The 7877-nt window shown below is 51.9% G+C and overlaps 1 protein-coding gene across 1 annotated transcript; it reads left to right on the top strand.

The window, feature by feature from the left end:
- The first annotated feature begins 583 nt into the window (after positions 1-583).
- On the top strand, positions 584-6976 carry ACKR3 (atypical chemokine receptor 3). The gene is made up of 2 exons (XM_075153781.1): positions 584-670; positions 4998-6976. Exon 2 carries the CDS (start codon positions 5025-5027, stop codon positions 6117-6119), a length of 1095 nt encoding a protein of 364 aa, XP_075009882.1. The 5' UTR covers positions 584-670; positions 4998-5024; the 3' UTR covers positions 6120-6976.
- The last annotated feature ends 901 nt before the right edge of the window (positions 6977-7877 follow it).

Genomic DNA, 7877 nt, shown 5'->3' with positions numbered 1-7877 from the left:
TTTTCCCTGTTTCCCAGTTTTTCCTGTTTTTTCCTTTTCTTCTTGTTTGTTTTTCCTCTTGTTTTTTTCCTTCTTTTTTTTTCCTTCCTTTTTCTTTTTTTTTTTCTTTTTTTCTTTTTTTATCTTTTTTTCCTTTTTTCCTCTTTTTTCCTCTTTTATTTCTTTTTTTTTTCTTTTTTTTTCCTTTTTTTTCTTTTTTCTTTTTTTTTCTTTTTCTTTTTCTTTTTTTTTTTTTCTTTTTTTCTTTTTTTTTTTCTTCCCCCCCCCCCCCCTTTCCCCCCCCATCCCAGTGTCAGTCCCATTTTCCTCTCTCCTGCCACCGGGTGCCTGAGGCCCCCTACCCCCCCATCCCTCCATCTGCTCTCCCCTTCACCTTAGCGGAGACCACAAAAAGAGCCACCCTCGCACGTTAACCCCTGTCCCTTACTGGGCTGCAGCAGCGCGCCGCCCCGTCCCCGCTCCCTCACCCCGGGCCGCGGCGCCGCCGCCGCCGGCTGCCCCCGCAGCTCCCCCCGCGGGGGCCGGGCCGGGCCGGGGCGGGCGGTGCCGGGGCGGGCGGCGGTGCCGGGGCCGCCCCCGAGAGGCGGTCCCCTGCCGCGGATATAAGGGGGCGGCGGCGGCGGGCAGCGCTCAGTCGCTCCGCCAGCGCCCGGTGCCCAGGCTGCGGGAGGTAAGGGCGGGCCTAAGGGCGGGGGAAGCGGAGCCTGAACCCGGCCGGGTTTGGAGGGGCTGGGGGGGGAAGGGGGGCGCGCCACGGGTGTCCGTGTCCCCTCATCCGCGGCCCGTGCAGGGTGACAGCCGCGGGAGGCTGGAGCAGCGTGGCCGCCGTAGCTTGGCTCCCTCGGCCCGAGCTGCCCGCAGCCTCCCGCGGCTGCATGCCAGCCCCTCTGGGGGTCACATTTGGGGTGGTGGTGGGGAGCCTTCTCTTCTCGCACCCCGCCTGGTTTTCCCGTGGCCGGGGTAGTGGGCTGGCACACCTCGCCGTGGCGGAGGCGGGGGGTGTGCTGGGAGGGTCTGAGACTTTGGAGTCACCTGCTTCGGGCCACTGCAGCATCCCGCCACCAGCCCGGCACGGAGCGCTGCTCGCTCCTGGGTGCCTAGGTGTGATCCAAAGCTGCGTGGGACACTTGTTTTCTCAATTATTATTTTTTTTTTTCAACTCAGAACTGCAGAAGAGAGTTTAAATGTACCGGGTTCAGTCTTGCAAATCCTCTTGAGGGCATGGGTGTCTTCTTGCGATAGCCAAATGGCCTGGAAGGGGCCGTGCTGCTGCCCACCTCCCCATGCTGGAGAACCAGGCTGGTGCTTTGACATGGGAAGGTGTGTAGGTGACAACCCCACCAGCTGTCTTGGCTTTTCTTGGCATAGCTCATGTCCTTCTCCACTCAGGAAGGGCAAAGCCTAGTTTGCCCGCACCCCTGAGCATGGTCTGAGTGCAGGCAGGACCAGGCTTCAAGGTGCTCTGGGTGGAAGAGGGGGTGCTGAGAAGTTCCCAAAAGCGTCGTGGGCTTGAACACTGCCACATCGCGCTAGGCTGCCCTTCCTAGGCAGGGATGCTCGTGCCTGTTTCCTTTTTCACATCCTGCAGCGGGTCCTGGGCGGGAGGTAGGATGGGGAGGGTACAGTCCTGCAGGCTACATCGGCTCCAGGGACATCTCTGGGCGTCTGGAGCAGGATTTCGGGTGCATCTCCTTTCCTTCATGCCATAACTCCTGCGCGCTAGCAGGGACTGGCCACAGCACACGTGCCTGCCGGGTGAAGGGGTAATGGCCTGCAAGAGCTTTGCAGTGCAGCGGACACAAAATGCAGTTCCAGCTGCCTTCGCAAAGTTTTAGGATATTGTGCTGTCTGCAGAGAGCGCTAAAGGTATTTTTTTAGGAGCACGGAGTGGCTTTATGGAGTTTGTCTGGTGGGTTCCCCCCGCACCTCCCAGCTAATCTGGGTGGGAATCAGAGCTCGGGTTACAGCAGCTAATCCCAGACTATAGAGAGCCCGGCCTCGTAAAGCTGTAATCTCTGAATATAGCCGTCCTCCCCAGCAGGGCTTTGAGCCTGGGAGGCTGTATCGGTTTCAGATTTTTATTACTGCGCTGGGGACGCAAAAGTGCACAGGCATGCGGGCGGCCCCGGACAGATGGATGTACGTGCATGCAGCAGACCTGCCCTTGGAGTGGAGGGAGGCTGAGATTCCGGCTGAGCATCGTTTGTGTTCAATAAGATCCCCAGGGTGGTTGTGAGTGAGCAGACGGGATGGTGTTGCCCTCTGCTAGCTGCTGTCCTAGGCTGGTGGCCGTGGTGTCCCCAGCATTGGTGTGAGTCCCAGCTTCAAGGGCTTTCTGCTCCCCTCTTGCTGCCTCCCTGCTCGCCCTCCCTGCCTCTCTCTTGGCACCGGTGATCTGACACCCCGCAGCCAGGTCTGAGTTTCTTCTCTGTTCGGGGATGGGCTGGAGGCTTGGCAGCGGGTGGTCAGAGCCCTGTCCTGGAGGTTGGCTTGAGTTGGGGTCTTGAGATGTGGAATGAGCTCACTCTGCTGTTGGACCACCTGCCTTCCCAGAAGATGCCCAGGCCCACCCATGGTACTTCTGTGGGGTGTTACGGAGGTAGCCTGGTGTTCTCCTGCTCTGCTTGCCTCGCTGTCCACAAATACCAGCAGGAGACGGTGGGCCATGCCACGGGGCTGGGAGTTCTGTGGCTTTTAGGGAGTTTGCTTTAGTTGCTGTGGGGTTTTGAGATACAGGGGCTTGGGGATGGTGCTGCTTCTCCCCCCACTTGAGAGGCCTTGAAAAACATTTGCTGTGGGGACACAGGGATAGTGGTGGGACCCTGGATAAGGTCTAGCAAGAGACCCATCCCTCTCTCCCACTTGCAGCCCTGGGCTGAAGCGAGCATCCTGGGGAGCTGCGCTGCATCCCTGCTGCCTGCACCGACCGGGTGGTACAGGCAGCTTGAGGGTGGCCTGCATCTCTGCGGGGGGCAGGATCAGCCCTTCTGCCCTGCATAGACACGGGTTAAATCACCTTCTGCTTTCCTGAGCTGGAGAAGGGGGATCATCTATCCCAGGACAGAAAGCTGCCACTGTCTCTGCTCCCTCTTTAGCCTGCGTTTTAGCAAAATCCATGCTTAATTTGGTTTGAATCTCAACTCCGTCTTTCAGCAGGCCAGCAGGATGAAAGCCTGGAAGGCTGCAGAGGTTTGAAGCGATAGGCTAGATCTCCTCGTGGGGCCAGTTTGGGCCCTGTTTGTGGAGAGATTTGATCTTCCCTGGATGCGTGCACGGCCCCCCTCATTGTTAGTGCCCGCAGCTTCCCCTCCACTTGGACAATAGTGCCTTGAGTCTTCCCCGGTAATCTCCCCCCTTATCTCCCTTCTCTTCCGTAGCCTGTATCCCTGGCAGGCAGGGAGGGTGGGAGGTTTGGGAAGAGCCAATTATGCAGATGGCGGAGCGAGAGGTGCTGTGTCAACTGACATCCCTTTTTGGGGAGCGGGGGCGAGAAGAGGATGCTCAGTGCGGGAGCATGTCCGAGCTCTTCCCTGCTCGCTGTCCCCTCTGTGCTCCCATAAGCCCCACCAAGAGGTCCTATGGTGGGGTCGAGGACGTTCAGAGATACAGGTGGCCGTGGGAGTCGTTTCCCGCCGTTGCTTTCTCCAACTACTCGCTCATGCTGGCATTGCCCCCAGGGCTGGGGTGGCATCAGGGGGTACCTCTCACTGCTGGGGCTGGGGGCATGGGGAGGAACAAGGTGGCCACCGTTCAGGGTGCTAGAAGTGTCCACGGTGGGGACTACGGGTGGGCTGGCTGACCCAATGCTCCAGCTCAAGTGAAGCCATGGGGGGAACGAGATGGGGTCCATCTCTTGGAAACCCACCTCTCCATCTTTACTTTGGCATGCCCCAAGCCAGAGCCTGTGGACACGGGGCTCCAAAACTTGCTTGGCTGAAGCGTGGCGGTCACGGGCCGAGGCTGCTGCTGCTGTGGGTGGTACTGTTGGCCCTGTAGGGTGGGAGGGTCCCAGCCCGGGGAAGCAGCGTTTTTATGCCGCCCTAAAAGCACAACGGTAATTAGCAGCCCGGCTTTGGATTTTGCGTAAGCCGTGTGGGTCTGCTGGGGCCCTTCCTTCTGCTGGCGAGGAAGTTAACACGGAGCCCCTTGCTTTGTCCGCTGGCTGCCAATGGATGAAGGCGCTGAAGAGGCAAGAAAAGTAGATGTAGAAAAGCAAAAGGGTGGGGAGGAAGCAGTTGTTGTGGAGCCAGCTGTGATGGAGGGGTGTTTTGTAAATCAAAGCATTCTCCTAAAAAGAAAACTTAAGCCCAGCAGATCTACTAAGCGGTCAAGCTCCGACTTTTTTTTTTCTTTTCTCAAAGCTACGTGATAATTGTTAAACGCAGGGGATGCTTTGTAAAATAGAATTGAAGGGAAGGGGGGAGGACGGAGCAGGATTTAAATTTAAAATTGGATGAGGGTACAAAGCCCCTTAGTTCCTCATTTCTGCGTAACGCAGCTGGAGCTGCGCTTGACAAGATGCTGACCAGAGCTTGTGGTAAATGTTTTATGGTACTGTGTATCAGCCGGATCAATTCTCCTATGCTTGAGGGAGTGCAGATAGAATGGCTTAAAGATTCCCCTGCTGAAAGCGATAGTATCATCATTTATGCTGGAGAAGACAGATTTAGTCGCCTGACGTTTATTTGGCCACGGTGTACTTTGCGGATTTCACACCCGGGGACGATAGCCAACCTGATGATGTCAGATGTGAGCTGCAAGGAAAAAAAAAAATCCACATAAAAAGCTAGTGCTGCTCCTCTTTTGTCGACCAGATGAGTTTTGCTATGTGTCTGTTTTGGTTGCTTTACTCCACGGATCTCTTTAATGAAAAGTGCCTTACAAGAGTAGGACATCAGTAAAACAGTGTGACCTGCATGTGCTTTATAGTATGAAGATGGCAGCAGAAATATTTCTGTTAACTTAGGTCGTTTCTTTTGATCCTATTTTGCCTGTAGGTCGCTTGAACTCCAAACTGAGCGAACATGAGCGCACTTGATTTGACTTCCATCCTCGATTTTCTGGAAACGGCCAACTTGACAGAGATCAACTGGACGTGCAACAACGGTGACTGCATCACGGTTGATGCGACAACATGCCCTGGCACGCTCAACAAAAGTGCCCTGCTATACACCTTGTCCTTCTTCTACATTTTCATCTTTGTCATAGGGCTGGTGGCCAACTCGGTCGTGGTGTGGGTCAACCTCCAAGCCAAAATGACTGGCTATGAAACCCACCTCTACATCTTTAATTTGGCTATTGCCGACCTGTGCGTCGTCATCACCCTTCCGGTGTGGGTCGTCTCCCTCGTCCAGCATAACCAGTGGCACATGGGAGAAATCACGTGCAAGATAACTCACCTTATATTTTCCATCAACTTGTACGGCAGCATCTTCTTCCTGGCATGCATGAGTGTGGACCGCTACCTCTCAGTTGCCTACTTCACCAATTCCAGCAATCGCAAGAAGAAGATAATCCGTCGCTGCATCTGCATCTTAGTGTGGCTCCTTGCCTTCTCTGCGTCTCTCCCAGACACCTATTATCTCAAGACTGTCTCTTCCAACAACGAAACCTATTGCCGTCCTGTCTATCCAGAGGAGAGTTTCAAAGAGTGGTTGATTGGCATGGAGCTCATCTCTGTCGTGCTGGGCTTTCTTATCCCCTTTCCCATCATTGCTCTCTTTTATTTCCTCCTTGCGAAGACCATCTCCGCCTCCAGTGACCAAGAGAGGAAGAGCAATGGGAAGATCATTTTCTCCTACGTTGTCGTGTTTCTCGTCTGCTGGCTGCCCTACCATGTAGCTGTCCTGCTTGACATCTTCTATAGCCTCCATTTCATACCTTTCAGTTGTCAGATGGAGAACTTCTTGTATGCCACTCTTCACATCACTCAGTGTTTCTCTCTAGTCCATTGCTGCGTCAACCCCATCCTGTACAGCTTCATTAACCGCAACTACAGATATGAGCTCATGAAAGCCTTTATTTTCAAGTACTCTGCCAAAACTGGCCTCACTAAACTTATCGATGCTTCCAGAGTGTCAGAAGCAGAATACTCTGCTCTGGAGCAAAATGCCAAATGACTGAAACCCCATAAAGAATCCTCCTTCACTCTTTGACTTTTTTTTTTTGGTGTGTTGTTTTTGTTTTTTTTACCCTCCCTTTCCCTGTGCTTGTTATGAACGGGGCATGAATTCCAGCCTACAACAGAGAAATAGCAAACTGTAATTTAAGAGTAGAATCAGGTGCAAAATGGAAGTGGTACCAAAATTAAGCCTTTTGTTGGTGTGTTTTATTTGATCTCCTCCTAGCCCGCTCTGGACTTCTCCACAGTGCTATGCAAATGGAAATGACTTTCTAGCAGACAAAGCCATTGTGTACCATAGATAACATGCGTTTCCAGGATAAGCTTTTTCTTCCACGTGTAGATTCCCTCTTGTCTCCTTGTATATGTTATATATATAGTGTGTTGTATTTAAAAGCTGAAGACTTTATTTTCTGGCTCTTGGTGTACCTTATACAATTGTATTTGAAAGTTAAATATATTTTTATCATGTATTTGAAGTATATTGCTGATGAGTGTATCCAGAGTGCTGTAGTCTGAGTGTTAGATTGCCATTTGATTTAAACTATTGTAGGTAAGAGGGTGCCGATAAGTAGCAGTATGGAAATGATCTCTTAGGTGCATCTTCCCCGGCTGGCACACTTTTTTGACTGTAGCTTTATGTGGTGGTCGTACCCACATGTCTGGAGCATGAAATGTATGTACTGTAATATAGTTGCCATCATGTTAAAATTAACAGTATTGTAAGAGTTGTTAACTCCTACGCCTGTACTTCACAAAGCTGTATCCTTATGCACAGAATGAATGATCTTACTTCTGAGAGTTGTCTCTATTTGTAAGTTATTTTTGTAAAATAAAGATCTGGAAAAAAAAAAATCTATGCCTACCAGTGGTTTGACTTGCCATCCTTCCCCTACTTAGGAAAAAAAGCCAAAAAGAAGAAATCCCAAAGCCACCTTCTCTCCTTTGTTTGGTGCAGGAGCAAACAGGTCAGTCTGTATTTTCCCGACGTTTGTTGACGGTGGGTAGAAACCATTGAATGGAGGAATGTGAGACGGCACGGTGCGTGGCGAGAGGGGAAGGGGTGGGAGGAGCGGGTCTGCGGAAGGCTGTGCTGTTTGGGAAGGTAGAGCTGATGGATTTATAAGGTGAAAGCTGTTGGGAGTGATGAAAGGCTGCGTCTGTAGCTTAGGAATAAACACGTGGAAGGAAAATATGGAAGTACGCAGATGGAGCGGATATTTGGACTAATCCAGGTTCAGTCCTCTGCGGTGTTTGCTTGTGCTGGAATTCGGGGGTTAGCAGTCCTGACAGCATTAAATCCCTTTTTATCTCTTCTTCTTTTTGTTATGGCCTGTGTTGAATTTGCTATGCCCCTTGCCAAAGCGTGGGGCAGGATTCAGCCGCTGCGGGATGTATGAAGTAGATCTTTAAGCCAACGAATCGTGGTCGTCTTAGTCTCCGGACAAGGTAACTAATGTTACATCAGTGTCTTGCAGCCATCGCTGCCTTGCTGCTGCTGGTTTGCCTGTCTTGCAACTCTGCGCAGAACTAACTGCTTTGCTGTGAAGGGTACACTTCAATCGCTATTAAATTAAAGCATGCCTTATCCCTCCGAGATCCCAACAGCCAAACAATTTTGTAATGACTGTATTTTGTTTCTCTCTATATGCATTACTGCCTTCTCAAAGATGATCCCGTGAAAGTAGATGTTTGCCAACTTTGCAAAGTCTACTGTCCCCTCCTTGTACTTGCCATTTCTGAAAAAGCACTGGTC

Source organism: Calonectris borealis, chromosome 6, assembly GCF_964195595.1.
Source record: "Calonectris borealis chromosome 6, bCalBor7.hap1.2, whole genome shotgun sequence".
Classification (NCBI taxonomy): domain Eukaryota; kingdom Metazoa; phylum Chordata; class Aves; order Procellariiformes; family Procellariidae; genus Calonectris; species Calonectris borealis.
The sequence above is the reverse complement of the archived record's forward strand: the minus strand, read 5'-3'. Positions and strand labels throughout refer to the sequence as shown.

What these genes read in the sequence shown, in the direction of transcription:
- ACKR3 (XM_075153781.1), top strand. Translation starts at nt 5,025, where the DNA reads ATGAGCGCACTTGATTTGACTTCCATCCTCGATTTTCTGGAAACGGCC.